Source organism: Telmatherina bonti, assembly GCF_933228915.1.
Source record: "Telmatherina bonti genome assembly, chromosome: 11".
NCBI classification, from domain to species: domain Eukaryota; kingdom Metazoa; phylum Chordata; class Actinopteri; order Atheriniformes; family Telmatherinidae; genus Telmatherina; species Telmatherina bonti.
This window is the reverse complement of record NC_136629.1, coordinates 15,228,234-15,252,268: the sequence shown is the minus strand read 5'-3', so window position 1 is coordinate 15,252,268 and position 24,035 is coordinate 15,228,234. Positions and strand designations below refer to the sequence as shown.

The window sequence follows — 24,035 nt, the reverse complement described above, 5'->3', positions numbered from 1 at the left end:
CTTTACTCTGATTCAGACACACAAGTGGCAGACTTAAAGAGCTTTGCAGGAGCTTATAGACCAGCTGCGGATGGACTGAACCATTTTACGTAATTCATCTTGTGCAGAGGAATGGTGGTTATGATAGAAATTGTGCTTTTTATTTATTGCGACCAAAAACTTATCAATTTTGATTTAATTTTAACCATAAGTCTGCGAGAACAGAAACAGCTGAGGCAGGATGAGTCATGTTTCTTTATCTGAGGAAGGATCCAGTCAAGCTTGGACCAGAGACACTCAGGTGACCCAGGCTGATTTTATGCATTGGCATCCCATATGCTGCCAAAGACGTGAAAAATGCCTGTCATCGATCTTCGATTCAGCAGAAAAATCAGTATCACCCTCTTAATGATGTATTTATTATTATATTTTAAAAAAAAAAAACAGGAGGGAGGAGAATAGATGTTCTGAACATCAACACTTTAATGATCATGACAGCAAATCTTTTCTCTTTGACAAAATATGAACCCTTTAAAGACTAAATATATGTAATGTGTATTTTAGTCTACTCTCTAGACTTTGTAAGGAACTTTCTAAAGCTCTTCTTCAGATGTTTTTGTTCAGTTCCCTGAAGATGATTAATATTATCATTATATTTTTCTCCGCCAAACTCACTTGCCACAAGGCTTACATTTATTTCCTCTCTCTCATATATATATATATATATATATATGTATATATATATATATATATATATATATATATATATATATATATATATATATATGTATATGTATATATGTATATGTGTATATATATGTATATGTATATATGTATATGTGTATATATATGTATATGTATATATATATATATATATATATATATATATATTTATTTCCTCTCTCTCATATATATATATATATATATATATATATATATATATATATATATATATATATATATATATATATATATATATATATTTATTTATTTCCTCTCTCTCATATATATATATATATATATATATATATACATATACATATATATACACATATACATATATACATATATATATATATATATATATATATATATATGTATATATATATATACATATATATATATATACATACATATATATATATACATATATATATACATACATATATATATATATATATATATATATATATACATACATATATATATATACATATATATATATATATATATATATATATATATATATATATATATATATATATATATACATACATATATATATATATATATATATATATATATATATATATATATATATATATATATATATATATATATATATATATATATGTATATGTGTATATATATGTATATATATACACTACTCACAAAAAGTTAGGGATATTTGGCTTTCAGGTGAAATTTATGGAAAATGCAATATGTTCATGCTACAGTGATATAATATCATAAAAGTAAGACATTTAAGTAGAAGGATACTCTACTGATTTCCTCATCTCAAAGAATTCATTCAACACAAAAGGTAACAACAATGGTAGTTACACCACAACAAAAAATTTGAACGTCTCAATATCTTGTCATGTGCCCTTGAGCATCAATTACAGCTTGACAACGACGTCTCATGCTGTTCACAAGGCAACTTCTTGCCTGCTGAGGCATGGCATCCCACTCTTCTTGAAGGGCAGCCCTCAGGTCATTGAGGTTCTGTGGTGCAGGGTTTCAAGCCTCTACACGACGGCCCAGCTGATCCCACAGGTTTTCAATGGGATTCAGGTCTGGAGAGAGTGCAGGCTATTCCATTTGAGGTACACCAGTCTCCAACAGCCGTTCCCTGATGATGCGGCCTCGATGAGCAGGAGCATTGTCGTCCATGAAGATGAAATTAGGCCTGTGCTGTTCATGTAGGGGCACAATCACTGGATTAATGATGTTATTCAGGTAGTATGGGCTTGTCACTATACCATTCACAAAGTGTAGGGCAGTTCTGTACCAAGTGGACACCCCTGCCCACACTGTAACACCGCCACCACCAAAAGCTGGCCTGGTGACAACAGTGGCTGATGCATAGCGCTCTCCCTGACGTCTCCAACATCGTTGCCGGCCATCATTTCTGCTCAGTGTGAATCGACTTCCATCAGAGAACAGCACTGAGGCCCACTGGTTCCTCGTCCAGCGTAAATGCTCCCTGGCCCATGCAAGACGATGATGCCTGTGCCTGGTGGTGTGGTCAGGTACCCGTGCAGGTCGTCTAGCACGCAGACCACGCTGATGTAAATGGTTTCGAATGGTCTGACGTGACACTTGGGTGCCTCTCACCTCTCTTAAACGTGCCTGGAGTTGAGTGGCATTCATCATCCGGTTTCTCAGGGCAGTGTTCACAATGTAGCGGTCATCAGCACGGGATGTGGCCAAAGGACGTCCACTTCTAGGCCTTTCTGTGACTCTTCCAGTCTCTCCATATCTCTGTTGCAACCTGCTGATGACACTCTGTGACACTCCAAGCTCAGTGGCCACTTCTGTCTGAGAACGTCCTGTTTGAAGCATCGCAATGGCAAGGGACTGTTGTTCCATTGTTAGGTGTCGTCTTGGTCTCATGATGTCAAAATGTGAACAGCATGATGAGGACAACTGTTTAAACACCAGCTCTAATTGAACCAGGACATTTATTGGTCAATTCAAGGATCACACACCTGCCGTGATTTTTGCCGTTAAGCTCCTTGTTAGAGAACAGCAACTTGTGCAAAATTTATTGAAACATTTAACAGTTGGACATGTGCATTTAAAAGCTTAGAGAAGATCACATTAAGTTTACCTGTACAGGTTTGAATGCATTTTAGGCTTGTTGTGAAATTTCACCCAAAAGCTGAATATCCCTAACTTTTTGTGAATAGTATATATATATATATATATATATATATATATATATATATATATATATATATATATATATATATATATATATATATATATATATATATATATATATATATATATATATATATATATGTGTGTATATATACACATACATTTTCATTTTCTGTTATGCTTTAAATAATCTATATATCAAGTCTTTAAAACTACTGAATGTTTGGATCTTTATTAACAAGGAGAAGTCAGGCAGCATTATGAAAGAAGAGGTTATAACAGCAAAAAAATAATGGCAAAATTTGTACAATAGTGAGTAACAGATGTGAAATTGCTTAGAAAATTAGTTATCAGAAAAGGCATTAATTACAATGACTCCCACTCCAGTATGAGATTAATGTTATACGATCTGGGAGAAAAATGACAGAAATTCAATAACAATGGGAAAATTGGACGGATTTGTTGGGACAAAGAGGATATATAAAAGACAACTGGAGCAGAGAAATTCTATCATGAAGTCAGTCATATCATTGTGGTCAGACAATTTTGTTAAAAAGACAACAATCTTGTACTTGGAAACCTTTGCTGAGCAAGTTCGATACAGGTTACATAGTTAAAATGGTAAATATACAATAAACATATTCAGTTTCTTTAATGGTTTGTGTCAAAAGGCTCTAAGTCCTTAAATAATTGAGTTTGATTAATCTATTTTAGCATATCCATAAAGTTTTCAAAGAAACTTTTGTTGATTAAATAATGTATCATTTAAGGTCTGTTTAAGACATTTTTTTCTCTTTCTGTTTTATTCCTACTCCTGAACAATGCCTTTCCTTAGCTTGCAAGCCTTTTTAGTATGTACAGTTTTATCACAAGACATTGGAGAACAAAAAGAGGGATTTAAACAAAAATGGATGAAAAATGCAGCAAACAGATTAACTGGTTCAACTTGGTTGCACAGAAACAACTAGAAACAGAAAAAAACATTTGGATCCTGGAAGAAAAAAAGCTTCAATCTTTAAACCACTGGTACAACAAGAGTAATCAATTCATGTGTAATTATTTAGTATGTAGTTAAAATACTTTGATAATAATCTCTTGAGCAGTCAGTGTTTCTCTGACAGGAGGAGGCTGTTTACACAAAGCTCAACAGAACAACATCCAGGATCCGATCCTGTTTTCAAATCCAAACCCAGGATAAAGCGGTTCAGTGAATGTGGTGTTGAAGGTGTGGATGTGGATCAGTGTGTCAGATAGGATTTCATAGAATGACACAATGCCGGCAGGATAGTCCACATACACTGCTACTCTCTGAGGTACAGAGGATGTGGCAGAGTAAAAAGAAGAGGATATTTTTTTACTGTTGTGCCAAACAGAGTAACCATCGTTATCAGGGCAGAACAAACTCCAGGACTGGTTATTAAACCCAAACCAACGATCATCACTATCTCCTTTCCTGTTGATGCTTCTGTAGCTCACCGATACATAAACCCTCCCACTCCACTCCACCTCCCAGTAATAGCGTCCAGTCAGGGCATCTGTACACAGCAGCTGAAAGATCTCAAATCTGTCTGGATGATCAGGATATGACTGGATCTCTTCCACACGCGTCATCTTCAAATTGTTGTCAGACAGCTGGATGTTTGTGTTTACTGTATTTGTGTCCATTTTAAGTTTGCAGGAATCTGGTGGAGAAAACAATCAGCTGCTGTTATGGATCAGTTATCTGCTCATGAAATGAAACTCAATTACTCATGACATCAGATATGAGACGGTGTGATGTGGTAGAGTGGAGATATGTCAATCTGTCATGAATCAAAAACCACTTACACTTCTTCAGACCTGGTTTCAACCATTGGACTCCAGCATGTTCCATCCTGTAAACAGGAGGAAGGTCAGGACAACACAGTCCCTTTCAGCTTGCAAACACAGAAATTACATGCTTTTGCTCTACACTGAATGAGGCAACATTTTACCAAAATACATGTAAAGATGTTAGTGACTATGAAGCATTGAAAATACCAAGGTATACAAGAGATACTTGAATCCCCTCCTACAGCATGTTGCCACACACAATTTTATTCATTCTTTTTGGCTCAGTTCACTTACAATGATCCACTTTATGAACCTTTTTCACATTTTGACACATTACAGGCCAAAAACAAATATATTTTATTGTGATTTTATGTAAAAGACCGACAAAGTGTCACACAATTAAGTACAATAAACATTACATATGATTATATATTTTTTTTTTAAATAAAAAACTGAAAAGCGCAGTGAGCAAAAGTATTCAGCCCCCTGAGTCAATACCTTGTGGAACACCTTTTGCTGCAATTACAGCTGCAAGTCTTTTGGGGTATATCTCTACCAGCTTTGCACATCGAGAGATTGAGATATTTGTTCGTTCTTCTTTGCAAAACAGCTCAAGCTCAGTCATATTAGATGGACAGCATTTGTGAATGACTGTTTCAGATCTTGATAGTTGGATAGATAATGGATTAAAGAGTGCTCCGTGAGATGTTCAATGCTTGGGAAATCTGTTTATGGCATAACCCTGCTTTAAACTTCTCCACAACTTTATCTCTTACCTGAGATAAAGTTGCTGGTGTGCTCCTTAGACTTCATGGTCTGTTTGCTCTCCAACATTCTCTAACAAACCTCTGAGGCTGTCACAGAACGACTGTATTTGTACTGAGATTAGATTACACACACAGATGTACTCTATTTAGTCATTAGGCCAACATTCAATCATTCAGCCATCATCAGGTAACTTCTGAAGGCAATTGGTTGAACTCAGAGAAAAGGGGGCTGAATAATTTTGCACACTGCACTTTTCAGTTTTTTATTTGTGAAAAAAAACGTGTGTAATTTTCATTGTATTTCACAACTGTGTGACACTTTGTGTTGGTCTTCCACTTAAAATTCCAATAAAATATTTATGTTTGTGGCGTGTAATGTGTCAAAATGTGGAAAAGTTCAAGGGGTATGAATACTTTTGCAAGCCACTGTATCTAAACAGGCAAGAAATCATTTCACTCTATTTGACATTGTGTGTGCCTGGATCAAGTTTCTATACCTCAGGATTTCCAGTCTTAATAGAGGGTGCTTTTGTTTGTCCATCAGCAACTTGATTTCTGAGTCACCCAGATGATTGTAGCTCAAGTCCAGCTCTCTCAGATGAGAGGGGTTGGAGCTCAGAGCTGAGGTCAGTGAAGAACAGCCTCTCTCTGTGATCAGGCAGCCTGACAGACTGCGACACACAAAGCAACACATGGCAAACACTGTTCAATACAAAAACAAGGAATTCTAACAAGTGTCATAGCAAAACATTTTATGAAATAAAAATAATTTTAAAAAAAACTAAATCAGTACTGTGGTATATTGAATGTTATTGGGAACATTTAGTTATGTTTATGTGTTTTATACGCTACACCAGTAGAGGGCGAACTCGCCTTAATGTTACGTTGTGTAGGCGGTGTTATGCGGAGAACGGCAGAATAAGAGATGCCGCATGGAGAAAAGAACCGTGCTTGTAAGATGTGCACGAGACGAATAAAGGAGAGAAGAAACTTGAGAGGTGTTGCACCTTTATTTCGGCCACGATGCAACATCTTTTTGGCGACGAGGACTAACAGGATGGCACAGTAAGGACGTGGCTGTCGGGCTAAAGACTTTATAAGAGGGGAGAGCGCCGTAAGTACAGAAAAGATGGCGACCATCGGCACTCTAGCAGCGTTTGATGCTAAAAATCAAAGCTGGGAAGAATACTGTGAAATAATGGATCAGTTTTTTGAGGCCAATGAGATTGATAACGGGGATAAGCAGAGAGCTATACTCCTCAGGGTAGTCGGCGCATCTACATACAGTTTAATACGGAATCTCCTCAGCCCGAGTAAACCAAAAGAGAAGACTTACACAGAGCTGGTATCGTTGCTGAAAAACCACTTCGACCCAAAGCCAAGTGAAATCGTCCAGAGGTACAAGTTTGATTCCCGCAGTCGTAAGCCAAATGAATCAGTCGTGGATTATGTAGCAGAACTGCGCAGGCTTGCACAGGACTGTAATTATGCCAACACGTTGGAGCAAAAGTTGAGAGATAGGATCGTATGTGGAATTAATGACGACCGTATCCAAAGACGACTCCTAGCAGAAGCAGATTTAACATGTGAAAAAGCCTTGTCCATTGCAGTAGCTGCTGAAACCGCCAATAAAAATGCACATGACCTCCAAAATCCAAGAGCAACTGTGAAGTGCTTCAAGATAAACAAAGGCACGCATCAGGGAGGCGCGTTCAAGAGCAGCAGTGTTCCAGAGTGTTACCGGTGCAAAGGACAACACAAGGCATCAGAATGTAAGTTCAAACAAGAGAAATGTCATGCATGCGGAAAAGTGGGCCATATTGCCAAAGCTTGTCGAAACAAAACCAAGCAAAAAGGAAATGCTAAACCTGGTGTTAAAAAGGAGCAAGCTCGTTCAGGCTATCATTCACATAATGTTAAAGAAAGGCAAGAGGAAAGCAACTCGGATAGTTCTGATGAAGATCCTTTCACATTACAAAGAATGAAGTTCCAGCTAGGGCGCATGAGTGAAATGCCCCTAAGAAAAGTTGAGCCATACACTGAGAGTATGAAACTAAATGGCAAAAGAGTGACTTTTGAGATTGATACCGGCTGCAGTCTCACCGTGATGAGTGAAAAGACATTTAAAACAATGTGGAAATCAAGCAAAACCCCCAACATTAAACCAGTGAGAATCAAGTTGGAGACTTATACAGGGCATCCAGTGACAGTTGTGGGAGCAGCTCAAGTCCAGGTCAAGTACCATAAGCAAAGAGCCAAACTGCCCCTAGTGGTCGTAAAAGGCGATGGACCTACTTTGCTAGGCCGGGGCTGGCTGGAGGACATTCAACTGGACTGGACAGAAATAAAAGCCAGAGACAAAGCTCGTCAAGTACATAGTATTCACTCTGAGAGAGATACTAAAGAGGCAAATGTGACTTTACAAGAAGTGCTATGCAAACATGAAGAAGTTTTCAAGGAGGAGCTGGGCACGTTGAAAGGCACCAAAGCTACCATCCACGTGAAAGAAAACGCAGTTCCACGCTTCTTCCGCCCCAGATCAATTCCTTATGCTATGAGAGCTAAAGTGGATGAGGAAATTGACAGACTTTTAGAAGAGGACATTATCACCCCTGTGAAATATTCAGAATGGGCAGCTCCGGTAGTACCCATCCTGAAACCAGTGGGCACAGTCAGATTGTGTGGAGATTACAAACTAACAGTAAATACAGTGTCCTCACTCGAGCAATATCCAATACCCAGAGTAGATGACTTGTTCAATGCACTTGCTAAAGGAAAGCAGTTTTCCAAGTTAGACATGAGTCATGCTTATCAACAAATACTCATGGATGAAGAGTCCAAGAAATACCTCACAGTGAACACGCACAGAGGATTATTCACCTACAACAGACTACCGTTCGGTGTGGCCTCCGCTCCGGCCATATTTCAAAGGACGATGGAGAGTCTTTTAAGTGGAATTCCTCTGGTCGCAGTGTATTTGGATGACATTTTGGTCAGCGGAGTGAACAAAGCTGATCACATCAGAAACTTGGACATTGTGCTTAAAAGACTGAAAGAGGCTGGACTACGTCTCAGAAGAAACAAGTGTACCTTTCTTCAGGATGAAGTGGAGTACTTAGGGTACAGAGTAGATGCACAAGGATTACACCCAGTGGAGAAAAAGGTCAAAGCAATCCAGGATGCTCCCGCCCCAACAAATGTTACAGAGCTCAAGTCATTTTTGGGACTGTTAAACTATTACAACAAGTTCCTTCCGAACCTTGCAACTAGGTTGGCGCCATTACATGAGCTCTTGAGACATGATGTTCGATGGAAATGGAATAAAGAGCGAGAAGAAGCCTTTCAAAACGCAAAAGACATGCTCAACACATCCGATGTTTTGGTGCACTACTCAGCGGACAGAGAGCTGGTTTTGTCATGTGATGCTTCGCCTTATGGAGTAGGTGCAGTATTATCACACGTCATGGAAGATGGAAGTGAGAGACCAATTGGGTTTGTTTCCCGTACTTTACAACCTGCAGAGACAAGATACTCACAGTTGGATAAAGAAGGGCTCGCAATCATATTTGGGATTGAAAAATTCCACAAATATTTGTACGGACGAAACTTTGTGATTTATACAGATCACAAGCCGCTGATTTATCTGTTTAACGAAAAGAAGCCAATTCCCCAAATGGGATCGCCAAGAGTGCAAAGGTGGGCTGTGAAACTCAGCGCATACAAGTACAACATAGTCTACAAACCAGGCAAACATCACGCAAATGCAGACGCATTGAGCAGATTGCCAGTCCCGGTCAAACTAAGAAAGGAGGAGAGGACTGAGCAAGTTCTAATGATGGACATTTTGGATGAGACATTGATACAAGCGAGTCAAATAAAGCAGTGGACCGCTAAAGACACTGTTTTATCACAGGTACATGAATACATCCTAAAAGGGTGGCCTGCAGTTAATGATCCAAACCTCAAAGCTTTCCACCAGAGAAAAATGGAGCTAAGTGTAAGAGATGGCTGTGTTCTCTGGGGAGCTCGAGTTGTAATCCCTACAAAAGGAAGAGAAAGGATGCTCAAACTATTGCATCAAACTCACACAGGAATGACTAAAATGAAAGGACTGGCCAGATCGTACATGTGGTGGCCAGGAATGGATCAAGATGTAGAAAGAACTGTTCAGGCATGTCATGAGTGTCAGGCGCATCAAAAAGCACCTGCCCCTGCACCACTGCACCCGTGGGAATGGCCTGAGTCACCATGGTCGAGAATTCATGTGGACTACGCTGGACCATTCCTTGGAGAAATGTTTCTCGTGATTGTGGATGCTCATTCAAAGTGGCTGGACGTGTATCCAACAAACTCTTGCACCTCCCAAGTCACTATTGAAAAACTCAGACAAAGCTTCAGTATTTTTGGAATACCAAAAATGCTTGTGTCCGATAATGGGACTTGCTTCTCAAGTGCAGAGTTTGAAGTGTTCATGAAGCAAAATGGCATTAACCATGTGAGATCCGCCCCGTTTCACCCATCATCAAATGGACTAGCGGAGAGAGCTGTTCAAACCTTTAAAGAGGGGATGAAAAAGATGAAAGATGGGACAATCCAAACAAGATTGTCAAGATTCTTATTTAGCTACAGGATCACACCTCATGCAACGACAGGCTTGTCACCTGCAGAACTCATGATGTCACGCAGACTGAGGTCAGCGCTGGATTTGGTTGTTCCGGACGTAAAAACCAAAGTGCAACAAAAACAACTGAAACAGAAAGTGAATCATGACACACACAGCAAAGAAAGAGGATTTACATCTGGAGATTATGTACTCATCAGGAACTATTCTTATGGACCAAAGTGGATTCCTGGCGTTATCCAAGACTGTTCAGGACCTCTTTCTTACACTGTTAATGTTGGTACTGGTCAAGTTGTGAAAAGGCATGTTGATCAGGTCAGAGCTAGATTACCTGATCCCGAGCTAAAGATTGAGAAAGAGAGGGCGTTGTTTCCAGACACTACGTCTAATGTTACTTTACCTGAAATGAACAAACCGCTAATGTTGGAACAACAGAGTTCTAGTTTAGAGGTAGAGCCAGGGATACCCCCTGCTTCGACTATTCAGGCAGAGAAAGTGTTGCCCACAGAGCCAGAAATGAGACGTTCTCATAGAGAGAGACGTGCACCTGTGCACCTTAAAGATTTTGTTTACTAGAATGCTAATAGTTCATTTATATTGCTTAGTCTTGAGCTAAGTCATTTTCAGTTTGTATTATTATGTGTATGCTTTACTTAGAAAAAAAATGTGTTAGTTACCCCAGACAAGTTTTTGCTTAAAGGTGGGGGAGATGTGGTATATTGAATGTTATTGGGAACATTTAGTTATGTTTATGTATTTTATACGCTACACCAGTAGAGGGCGAACTCGCCTTAATGTTACGTTGTGTAGGCGGTGTTATGCGGAGAACGGCAGAATAAGAGATGCCGCATGGAGAAAAGAACCGTGCTTGTAAGATGTGCATGAGACGAATAAAGGAGAGAAGAAACTTGAGAGGTGTTGCACCTTTATTTCGGCCACGATGCAACAAGTACAGTCCTGCAGGTTTTAGATGTTTCCCTGATCCTATTAGTCTGATTCAAATCAAATGACTTTCTTAAACTGCTTGCTGTCAAGTTCTGCCCAAGCATATTGCCCAGTCTGACGGTGCGTTCAGACCAAATGTGTTTTGGGCGTCGAAAACGCTCAAAACGCTCAACGCTGGTCAGTAAACTGCCACTTATGTGTCCCACGCCCAAAACGCTCCCAATGCTCCTGCTGCGCCTGCCGCTTGTCTGGAGCGAGCGGCAAACGCGGCGAAAAAGAAAGGGGGAAGACGGCGCTTTTCTTCCGGTCAGTCTGAATGATGGCGGATTCAGGATAGCGATGGCATGGTTTTATTTAATAAATTAAGCTAGAGAACATTGTTGTAGGGCAGTGATAGTCACTGTTAATGCAACAAGAGCCGCACTCAGCAGAGAGCCGCCACCCCCAAACAAAGTGTTGCTAGGCAACGTATCCTGCTACGTTGCCAAATCAGTAACATTCAGCTTTTTAGCAAGGAATTATTCTCCTAAATATTGCACGGAGTAAGCCCTGTGTCTGGGTTCACCTCAGAAATCCTCCAAGAGCTGCGAGCTGATCGCTCTGATTGGTTGACACCCTGCCCCGTGTCAAGCGGCAAAAGTTCAGCTTTGCCCATCTCTGGCATTTGACGCGCGGAACGTGCGTCGAGCTTAAAGTGGAACTATTATGTGCATTTCAGGCTAATTAATTTTTTTGTCTGAGACCAGAAGGGCTGGGATTGATCGAGTCATCGTCACAAATCACTTTATTTACTTCAGACCGACCCTCTCCGTAGGCTGTCAGATCAGCCTGTGGGCTAAATGAGTGGACTGAGACTCTTCCGCATTAAGCCCCGCCTCCCGCCACCGCGCTAAATCGCGCACCGCAACTGCTTTCGCCGTCATTGTAACGTCTCATAAACAGAAGGATTAGGCTAATATGAACTCAATAAAAAAACAAAATACAATGTCAACACATAGTATACAGCCCTACATGTTGGAACCTGAATCAGACCCTGAAAACGAAGTGGAAAACAGCAACCCACAGCAACGAATGCAGCAGGATGTCTCTCTTTGGTAAACTCACCAGCCATCGTTGGAAATAACTTTATCTGACGTTTTCCACCCGCCTGATGTATTTGTACATGCCCTTGTTAACCAGTAGAAGGTAACCAATCACCGAACCTTATCCCCCGGGACGTCACAAGGATTTCCAAGTAGAAAAAACTCTCTAAAACGACGCATTTTTCGTCGCCATGGAAACCGAACGGAGAGCGTGCTGGAACTCAAACTCAAAACTCAAACATGTGTTTATGTGATAAAAACAGTGCCATTCACATGTCTGATGAGGATTCAACACTGTAACACTGTAGAAAGCTCAGAAAACTCCAAATACCATAATAGCACCCCTTTAAAAAACTTCTTAAATTTTTGGCGCGCTCCACACGGAACGCCAACGCCCAAAACACTCAAAATGTGACGCAAGAAAGCTCGACGCCCCCTTGCCACACCTCCAGATAGCCCTTACATGGAAACCTGACGCTCTTGACGCTCAAAACGCGTTTGGTCTGAACACACCGTGATTCAGGTGTGCTTTTGCAGACTCATTTTGGACACTCCTCGATAAGATGTAAGATACATAAAATATATTGTGTTAAAAACCAAATAACTTCCACTGAAAGATGGAGCTACAACTATCTTATAAGGTTTTTTCTTGAATTTACTCAGAATTTATGACTTCCTTTCCAAATGCTGAAGAACTTTAAATTTTTAGGATTTAACAGCGGTGAAAAAGATAATGATCAGTAAATCTGAAATTGCATGCGCTAATACTATATCACAACACTATACTGTATTTTCATGAACTAAATATTTGTTTGCAGCTGAATATCAACATCATAATTAGGAACCAATTTCTTCAACAAAAAACCTTTATCACTTCAAGTGTAATTTAATCTGACCTTAGCATTTCCAGAGTACATTGTGGATTCCCAAGTCCAGCAGACAGAAATGCTACTCCTGAATCCTTCAAGTCATTGTTACTTAAATCCAACTCTCTCAGGTTAGAGGACTTGGAGCTGATAACTGAGGACAGGGCTTCACAGCTCCTCTCTGAGAGGCTGCAGCCACTCAAGCTGAAACGAAGAAAATGTAGAGATAAGTTTTAAATGTTTCTGATCAAATGAAATCTGTGCCTGCTTTGCAACTTTGTACTTACATGGCTTTTTTGGAAGCTTTAATCACTGGTAGTAGCCTCAGGAAGGCCTCTTCTGAAGCAGAATATTTCTTCAGATCAAACACATCCAGATCTTTTTCTGATGACAGTAAGATGAAGACCAGAGCTGACCAGTGAAGAGGAGACAGTTGGTCTATAGAAAGACGCCCTGAACTGAGGTACAGTTGGATCTCCTCCACAAGGGAACGATCATTCAGTTCACTTAGACAGTGAAAAAGATTGATGTTCTTCTCCACAGACAGATTCTCACTGATCTTCTCCTTTATGTACTGGATTGTTTCTTCATTGGTATGTGAGTCGCTCCCTGCTGGTTTCAGCAGCCCCCTCAGGAGTGCCTGATTGCTTGGCTGTGAAAGACCCATTAGGAAGCGGAGGAACAAGTCTAGACGCCCATTTGAACATTTTAAAGCCTTGTCCACAGCAGTCTGGTAAAACTGGATGCCTGTACATCTTCGTTCTGCAGCAGACGACTGGAATCTTGTTTCATCTTCTTCCAGCAGACTGACTCCGGAGTCGGTGAAGGTGTGATGGACATGTAGAGCAGCCAAAAACTCCTGAACACTCAGATGGACGAAGCTGAACACTTTGTCCTGGTAAAGCCCACTGTCCTTAATAAAGACCTGTGTGAACAGTCCTGAGTGATGTGAAGCTGCTGTAATATCGATGCCACATTCTGCCAGGTCTGATTCATAGAAGATCAAGTTGCCTTTCAGCAAGTGCTCAAAAGCCAGTTTTCCCAAAGACTCAATCATCTCTCTGTTCTCTGGACTCCAGGGTGGGTCTGTCTCAGCTCCACCATCATACTTCACCTTCTTCACTTTGGACTGAAGCACCAGGAAGTGAATGTACATCTCAGTCACAGTCTTGGGCATGTTGGTGCAGTTAGTTTTCAAGATATCCTCCAGGACAGTAGCAGTGATCCAGCAGAAGACTGGGATGTGGCACATTATGTGGAGGCTTTGTGATGCCTTGATATGGGAGATGATCCTGCTGGCCTGCTCCTCATCTTTGAATCTTTTTCTGAAGTACTCCTCCTTCTGTGGGTCTGTGAAACCTCTGGTTTCTGTCACCATGCCAACACAGTCAGCAGGGATCTGATTGGCTGCTGCAGGTCGTGTGGTTATCCAGACTTGAGCATCAGGAAGCAGGTTCCCCTTGATGAGGTTTGTGAGCAGCACATCCACTGTGGTGGGCACTGTAACATCAGTCAGGATCTCATTGTTTGGAAAATCCAGAGAAAGTCTGCACTCATCCAGACCATCAAAGATGAACACAACCTGAAAATCTTCAAACCTGCAAAATCCTTTAGTTTCTGAAAAGAAGTGATGAACAAGTTCCACCAAGCTGAACTTTTTCTCTTTCAGCAGATTCAGCTCTCTGAAAGTGAATGGAAATGTGAACTGGATGTTCTTGTTGGCCTTGTCTTCAGCCCAGTCCAGAGTGAACTTCTGTGTTAAGACAGTTTTCCCAATTCCAGCCACTCCCCTTGTCATTACTGTTCTGACTGGTTCATCACTTCCAGGTGGAACTTTAAAGATATCTTCGTGTTTGATTGTGGTTTCAGGCTTGTTTGGTTTCCTGAATGCTGTTTCAATCTGTTTGATCTCGTGGTCATCACGTATCTCCACTGTACTTCCCTCTGTGATGTAAAGCTCTGTGTAGATCTGATTCAGGAAGCTTGGATTTCCTGCTGTTGCGATCCCTTCAAACACACACTGGAACTTTTTCTTCAGGTTGGATTTAAATTTACGCTGGACTGTGAGAGGAAATTCTCAAAGGACACACAAAAAAAAACCAATCTTAAAAATGTGTGCATATTGTGTATTTATTTATATATATATATATATATATATATATATATATATATATATATATATATATATATATATATATATATATATATACACATATATGTGTGTGGTCCTGCTGGCTTCATCTGGTCATGATCACCAGCCATCGCTAGAGCAATTAACAGCAGAGTGTGAAGCGGCTGGGATGAGAATCAGCGCCTCCAAATCTGAGACCATGGTCCTCAGCAGGAATAGGGTGGATTTTCCTCTCCAGGTCGGGACAAGTGGAGGAGTTTAAATGTCTAGGGGTCTTGTTCAAGAGTGAGGGAAGGATGGAGAGTGAGATTTACAGGTGGATCAGTGCAGCTTCTGCAGTAGGGCTGCAACGATTACTCGGGTAACTCGAGTACAAAAATTGATCGAGGCAAATTATTTGCCTCAATGCTCCGTTTAATTAATCGTTTAATTAATATCACGTGGTGATATATTTTCATTTATTCATCATTGCGGCATTCTCAGACAACTGCACTGTTCGGAGGGACTACATCACTGTTTCAGTAAACATGTAAAGTATTTAAAAATTTATAAAATATATAAACACAGAATCTGTTGCCCACGGTATGTCTGTACAATTATGACTGTTTCACCCGGACTGATGACGGACATTTCAAAGAGCAGCGGCGAGCGGTTTGCTGGTCTCTAATGGCAGAGAATGAAAAAGAGGGGAGGAAAAGACCGAAAAAGTCGCAAGTGTGGGACCATTTCACACGTAGTGCAGTGTGTGCGCTGTAAAGCAGGTCTCAATGCTGCAGCACCTGAAACGCCCCCCGCACACTCCCACATCACTGCTCCATGCAGAGATTCAGCTTCGCGATTTATATCAACAACAGCAGCGCCTGTTAAAATGTACAGTGTTATAACCTGTGATATTGGTCAGCAGTGACGAGGCATGGCGAGGTGTCGGCTGCTAATGTGACGGGGTCAAAGTGTGGTTTTTAAATTGAAATAGTTTTATTGCATGTGTTTTTAACTTGTTGCTTGCACTACTAACCCCCCCCTCCCCAGGAGGCCTGTCGCATAACAACTAATTGTTAAGTGGAAACACCTGTGAGTGGCTGGGCAGACTCTTTAAAAGAGCAACAGGTGTGGCAGAAGAGAGACAGCCAGAGAAGGAAAACAGAAAGAGAAGGAGAGGAGCAGGACAAGGAAGGGGACGGAGCTCCTGAAAATAGACGATGACGATGACGATGACGGCGATGATGATGATGATGGCGACGACGATGACGATGACGATGATGATGATGATGGCGACGACGACGACGACGACGACGACGACGATGATGATGATGATGATGATGATGATGATGATGGCGATGATGGCGACGACGATGGCGATGACAACAAGAAGACTGCTGAGGGGCCAGTGACGACTGGTCCCACCGCGGCTTGGTGGTGGCAAGGCGGAGCCTGAAGTGCAGCAGCCGGTCTGGACCCTAAGGCGCAGCTACTCAGTCCTGGGCCTACGGATACTCCTGGCCCAGGACCAAGCATGAGTAAAATGGCCTAGTTTAGGGTCCAGGGGAGGAGACTGGCTGCAGGGCCAGGCAGGAGGGTTCCCTTCCTAAGCGTGTACACTGCTGCGTATGCTCCTCTCTGCAGGTCCTGGACGTGATGTCGCCAAAGGAAGGCTGAGAACGATCTGTTGCTGCAGAGAGGAGGGCCACCCCAAGCCGCACAGTGGTCATTTTAAAGGACGTTTCTTAAAGGACATTTTAGGGTCATTTTAAAGGACATTTAACAATGGGGTTTTATTATTTTAATTTATTAACCTTTTTATTATTTTATCTTGTTATTAAATTGTTTTTTTTTTAGACTTCGTGTGGTTGACTCTGCTCCCCCTGATTTTTAAAAGAACCAAGGTGGCCGGAAGGACCCTCTTTTACCTGTTTTTATTTTCTTTATTTTATTTTAACACACCCCGTGTTACACTAACGCACTTGAACCGTCTTGTAATCCATCCCTCATCTGTCTCTCCCGCACACACGCAGAGTCAAAGCGCTTGTTTTAGGCAGCGTGTGACGGCAGGCGTAGCCTCTGTTCCTGCAGCAAACTTTTATTCCGGATTAAACACACACAACAGGCGTGTCGTCCACCAAGACATAAGCTAGTTCTTAGATACTTGGGACATGTTTACAAGTCAGTTCTTTCTACGTGAATTCTCCTATTAATCTTTTAAAAGGCAGAAATCCGCGATCGGTTGAGAATTGCTTCTCTGCACATTGAGCGCGTGCACAAACACGGTGGCACATTTTAAAATATGGTACTTTTAAAACATTTTAAAAGTTTCATATTTTAAAACATTTTCCTCATGCATTAGGTAGTAACAACACATGCAACAGCTTCACAAATATAAATTTATAGATTTACTTTGGTTGAGTTTCTAGTATTTGTTTTACAAATTGTAATAAAAAAAAAAATAAAATCATTAGAGTACTTGATTACTCGAAGAAATCGACAGAGTACCCGATTCCAAAAGTACTCGATAGTTGCAGCTCTATTCTGCAGTAATGCGGGCTCTGCGCCAGTCTGTCATGGTAAAGAAGGAGCAGAGCCAGAAGGCAAAGCTCTCGGTTTACCCGTCGATCTTTGTTCCTACCCTTACCTATGGTCATGAGCTGTGGGTCGTGACCGAAAGAAAGAGATCTTGCATACAGTCAGCTGAAATTAGTTTCCGGATGACTGAGCTTTTCACCCTATCTCTAGGGGAGCTCAGGGTAGAGCCGCTGCTCCTCCGCATGGAGAGAAGCCAGCTGAGGTGGCTCAGGCATCTGGTCAGGATGCCTCCTGGATGCCTCCCTGGTGAGGTGTTCCAGGTACGTCCCTCTGGGAGGAGACCCCGGGGAAGACCCAGGACACGCTGGAGGGATTATATCTCTCGGCTGGCCAGGGAACGCCTTGGGATCCCGCCGCAGAGTTGGCAAATGTGGCTGGGGAGAGGGAAGTCTGGGCTTCCCTGCTTAGGCTGCTGCCCCCACGACCCGACCCCGGATATGTGGCAGATATATATATATATATATATATAACTGCTCAGGAGACGGTCAGCCAGCTCCTCCTGCTTCATTGTCTTTAAGAAAAGAACTGTGATCTCCAGAAATGCCTCTCGGCTGCTCTTCCTGTGCTCTTCATCCTCATGTTGAAACACCTCCTCATCCTCTCTATGGCTGTCTAAACACTCTGTGTCACCTGAATTCAGGATGTTTTGGAATTTCTTAAACTCACTTTTGGCAAAAGTCACAATTTTGCTTTCCAGCTCCTGAAACATATTGTATGAAACGATCAGACTAATATCGCAGATCCATGTTGCACACACTCCGGTCTAAAAGTGCAGCATGGAGATAACAGAACAGAAGTGACAAAGAAGTAGTTATTTTATATGTACAGACCATAAATATGGAGTCTAGCTGTGTTTCGTGTTGCAGGCCAGTCTGACCACTGGGATCCTTTGAGCTTTGCTCCTCCACTCTGTGGAGGCATCATGAAAAAAAAGTTCTGTGACACTTATATTTGGGCAACTAAACTCAAAGGTTTTCCATCCCTAGTCACATTTACAAAGAGAAAACAAAAAATTAGATGCCAGCCTGCAAGAGTAGTAATTATATAGTGTCTGAGAAATGCTGAACAGGTTATCATCTACATTGTAGAGACAATATGTAGATACAGCTCACCTCACAACAGAAGGGTGATCAGTACCAGGAATCTTTGAAATGTCACTCTTAAAAGACACATAGCTGGGTCCAGATTCCGACAAAGGTTCAGTTTCAAATGTCTGTTGAAGCCTGATAGAAAAAATATTTATTAAAGCAAGAGTGTTTGATAAAAACTTCCTACATGACAAAACATTTGATGTAGCCTTACTTAATCTCAGATGAATGTTTTTGTTGAAAGTGTGTCATAATGCCTTTTGATGAGTTGCTTTTCAATGACACACAGCTCGGTCCAGATTCAGACAAAGGTTCAGTTTCAAATGTCTGTTGAAGCCTGATAGAAAAAATATTTATTAAAACACAAGTGATAAAACAAAACTACCTCAATTAAAATACATTTGATGTAATCTTACTTCATCTCAGATTAATGTTTTTGTTGAAAGCGTGTAATAATGTCTTTTGATGAGTTGCTTTTCAATGACACAAAGCTGGGTTCACATTCAGGCTCAGAATCTGGCTGATTCCTGTAAATATAAATAGTTTGGTGACATGACAGCTGGACCCCGCAGAGTGGCTGTGTGGAGTCATGGACAATAAGAAATGATAATCATACCTAGTGAGGCAAAGTGTAACATCTTGAAAGTTTGCAAGTTTTAATGGGCTGTTTGGAATTACAGACAATTCCCAAAAGATCTGAAAGTGTGAGTAGAGGAATGCAGCTTTAACAAGTCTAAATGTATTAAGAGTTTGTCCATGCAGAACCATTTAAATTTGGACCAATAAATAAGATAAATGTGTTTTTTTACTGTTATTTCCAAAGCTTTTCAGCAGAATTTTGTGCCGTTACCACAATGCTAAACCACATACTGCATCCATCGCAATACCATGTCCTCACAGGACAAGACACCTGGCCTGCCTGAAGTCCAGACATTTCACCAATACAAAACATCTGGAGTATCATGAATACCAAAATCCAGCAACCAAGGTCCAGGATCAGAAAGGGAAAACAATCCTCTCCTAAAACTACAGGAACTGGTCTTCGTATTTCCAAGATATTTACAGACGGATGTTGAAAGAAGAGATGTTACACAATGCTAAAAACCCCTTGTTCCAATATTTGATATACTGTTCAAACAACAGAGTTTAAAAAAAACACGTCTCCAACTTAGAAAAGAAGAAATGAAAATGTGGAGAGTATTCTCCACATGGAAAACAAGCATGTATTGCTGCTCAGTCAGCGTATTACATATGTTACTTTTGAAAGTAAATTTCTGTTTTTCATGCAGTATATTTCCTGAGTCTCCAATACCATGTTAATAAATAATCCAGGTCATTTGAATAAATGCACGCAGGGATGGGAAAACAAAAGCTAAACTATTTAATCCCTAACATCACAAATTTCTGTTTAACTCCTTCCGGTCTTTTAATTTTACTGATTAATAATTTATTAATACATTTAGTATCATATTCATGTATTGTTATTAATCATTTAGTCAAATTGAGTTATATATATTGTTATTGTATATGTATATGAATTGTATATGTATATTTTGTTTGTTATTTTTTCCTTTTTTTTGTTTGTATTTATTATTTTGTATTTATTATTTTTTTAAATTGTAAATAAATAAAGGAATCATGAGGTTAAACCGCAGTCACAGCCACTTGTCCACTCAGACCAGCTGATTTAAAATGACTTTAAATCAGAGATGCCATCAGAAACAGTTTACATCATAAAACAAAAGGTTTCTTAAATGGACTGTAAAATGGGAAATATCACACATAACTTGCTGCTGATTTACAAGGTTCTGAATGGTTATTGTCCAAAATATATATTTCTGATCTGCTGACATCATATAAACCACAACACCATGGAGATAATCTGGTTGGAGTTTACTTTCCATCCTAAGAGCTGAAACTAAACAAGCAGAATCAGAGTTTAGTTCTGCTGCTCCTGAAAAACTTAAGCTCAAACATTACTTTTCTAAAATTGGGTTTTAAAACTATTTTTTTGCAACTGCTTCCGATTCAGATATGGATTTTTGTATTTGCTTGTCTGTTTGTTTCTTCTGATCTTTTACAGAACATTTAGTTGTCTCATGTACACAATGTGTAACATGAGTAAACTTGCCTTGCTGGTTCTCAGGTCTGGGCTGTTTTGTCTGTCAAGAAAAAATATTTATTTTGATGACACAACAGGAACTCTCATGTCCTGACAAAGCCTGACTTGAGTCACGCGATTAATGACATTTTGTTTCTGCTGTGCGCAGCAGTTGTCTCTTACCATCGAGCAAACATAAAGCACAAATACACAAGAAGACTCTTCTTAAAATTATTTTACAATTTTTAAAAAATATTTAAGAACATACAAGAAACATCAAGTCAAACAACAAGTACGATGTCAAGGGAGAGAAGTTAGGACAGAGCAGGGTGATGCTGTGCCTCATCCAACAATTCAGTGTGTGTGTCAGTGTATTCAGTAATGAAGTGGTTTAATTTAAATAAATTATCTCCAAATCATGAAAAAACATATTTACGGTATTTTGTAGTTGCGGTACAAATATTGATCCTGCATTGGCTATAGACGGTATCAGCACTGACAGAGTAAGAGAAAGGCCGTTTTTGGGAGTTGATGAAAATATATGATGGAAGTCTAACGTTAATAGTACAAAAACAAAAATAGAAAATGATAGCTTTACATAAAGTTAAACACCGAGTGGACAATAAAGCACTATATAACTGATCGCTCTATATATGACATAACCCTTTCATGCATAGTGGTCATATAGTGGACACCTATTTACAAGCTTTTGTCTTGCATATTGATGAATGAGGGTGGTATTTTTGTTAATAAACCACTTCAGTGGATGTTAGTAAGTCATATAATATGTTTATCCCCACTCAAGAGTAAATAATATTTTTTATATAATTGAACGTAATGTAGTTACACGAGTTTATCTTTGCAATGAAAAGGAAAAGAAAATAATACAGCTATATTTTATATAAGATTTACACAATATAATTATGATTATTTATTTTACAAATATGTTTTAGAATACATTAAAATAAATCATAAATCATTATAAATTCTAAATATCACTAATAAACAAAAAAGTATTATTGCATATGTCTGTAGAGGTAAAAAAAAAACTACATTTAAAAAAATATATTGTTTTTTTTTTTTTTTAATTATTTCATGCATAAAAGACTTGATGTCAAAGATGAAGTTACACTTAAATTTTTGTGAAATACATATTTAATATAGGCTACTGTACATTAATCCAGTTTTAATTTGACATAAGAGCAAAGGCAACATATAAAACTCAAATGAAACATTCGCCTCTTGTATCAACACGCAAATAAAAAAAGACAAAGTTGCTATTATTTTTAAGGTTGTGAGACACTTGCAAAAACTAAGTTTCAGAACAAGTGTTGAATGTTTTTCAGCGGAGGACATTTATGGAAGAATCTGAAAACAGAAACTAAAAAAGTCAAATAAATTGTGATAAGGGGAAGTGACAAAGATTTATTTAGTTTCGCTCTGCAATACTGTTTGGATGAAGTGTAAAATATTAAGTATCTACTGGAACTCGATAGTATGTTGGCTTGCAGTTGTTTTCAGTTTTATTTAATTGAGTTTGATTTAATTAATTAGGCTATTTGTGTATTTATGACAAAGGTTGAGCTGACACAACATTTACTCCGAACATTACACAAATATTACATGGAGGTACAAAAAAAAAACAAATCCAAAACCCAATAATAATAATTTTTAAAAAAAGAAGTTGAAACTTACAGTTTGTTTAAAGTGTCCAAAGTGTTTTAAACGAACCTTCCACTGGACATGACGCAGACACAGTGGAGTGAGCCAGATATACACCGAAGTGTCTTTATTCAGCAGGAACTAAAATGCGGAAGGCTAGTGAGAAATGTAAAAATGGTTGGTGCCTACAATATGATGTCCATGGGTTGGTGGTTGGTGGCTGTCCAGTGGATGTTAACCCCGCCCCCCTTTGCATCTCATTGCAGTATGTGACATTTTGAACAAAAAAGATGGAAAACAGGTGATGTTTTCAGATCAAGCTTCTGTGCCTGTAGTGTAGGCTACATCAAGTACATTAAAGTACATCCCAGCAGCCAGAAGCACACACATTAAACTTATCATTAGTACGAACTCTCGCGCAGCAACGAGACTCTGGTATGAGGGTCTTTCGGTGCTTCCGCTCTTTTCTTCCCAACATGGTTGTTTGTTGCAGTTTAATCATCATGTTCAGCAAAAAAAAAGTGTACACAAAAGTTTTCCCACGTTTATGACCTGCTCTCACACCCTTCCGTGCACCACTGCAGCTGCACACCTCAGTAGGGTGTAGTTGGGGACAGTAATCAACTAACCAGATTTTACTGACATGGCGGCACGGCACGGACGGGTTGCTATAGCAACAAGTAGGCTATCCAGCCACAGAGGGAAATCAGGGATCATCTGTCAGACACAGATAACACAGCTCCAACACTGAACACAGCCTCTTGAAGCCGTTTAGCTTAGTTTCTTTAGATGTTTGTGCTACAACTAAACCATAAACTCTGTTTTTGTTTTAACAATGGTCTGCAGCCGTCTAACTTTCATCACATCAATCATTCCCTGAAAACATGTCAAATGTTAAATGTCAAATGTTAAATGTTAACAGTCATCCCTCCAGCAGCTACTGGTTTTACCTGGTCACTCTTTCTGATCAAATGTTGCTTATTATTACAGACGAAGTTGTCATGACTTTGGGTAATCGTTCTTTTTTATTTATTTAAAGTCAATGTTTAAATCCTACAGTCTATGGTTTGAATAAATTGATCTTGAAATCCCTTTCGTGTTTGTTTACAAGTTTCTTCCAAAAATAAAAATGTTCTATTGGACCTAGCCAATGGAAGATTTGGTGATTTTTTTTTTTGGATTTTTTTTTTTTGCAAGATAGGATTAATATTTTGTTTGTTCCCTGACAATATGACCTTTGCTAACAATTACACTAAAATATGTCACCTCTCATTTGTGAATGGAATGTTATGAATTAAAGTTGATTTTTTTTTCTTTTTTTGCACGGATTGCTAAAATTTCACTTTTTTCATGTTCAGATGTAACCCTGATGCATCTGAGAAAAAAAAGAAACAGCCTTTCATGCCTTATGGATTTTATCAGTGTCTTTTAAAAACAATGTTCCATCGTCCGCCGATTGTGTAACAATTAGTGGTGCACCGAAATATTTAAAGATCTTATATTATCTTTTTTTTTTTT

At 39.5% G+C, this 24,035-nt stretch overlaps 1 protein-coding gene across 1 annotated transcript; it reads right to left on the bottom strand.

Annotated features, from left to right (window-relative positions):
* Positions 1-4,008: 4,008 nt before the first annotated feature.
* On the bottom strand, positions 4,009-15,220 carry LOC306762284 (protein NLRC3-like; the record flags this gene model as incomplete). Its single annotated transcript, XM_079248726.1, has 6 exons — positions 4,009-4,547; positions 4,693-4,739; positions 5,942-6,115; positions 12,989-13,162; positions 13,246-15,019; positions 15,214-15,220. 6 exons carry the CDS (start codon positions 15,218-15,220, stop codon positions 4,009-4,011), a joined length of 2,715 nt encoding a protein of 904 aa, XP_079104852.1.
* Positions 15,221-24,035: the final 8,815 nt, after the last annotated feature.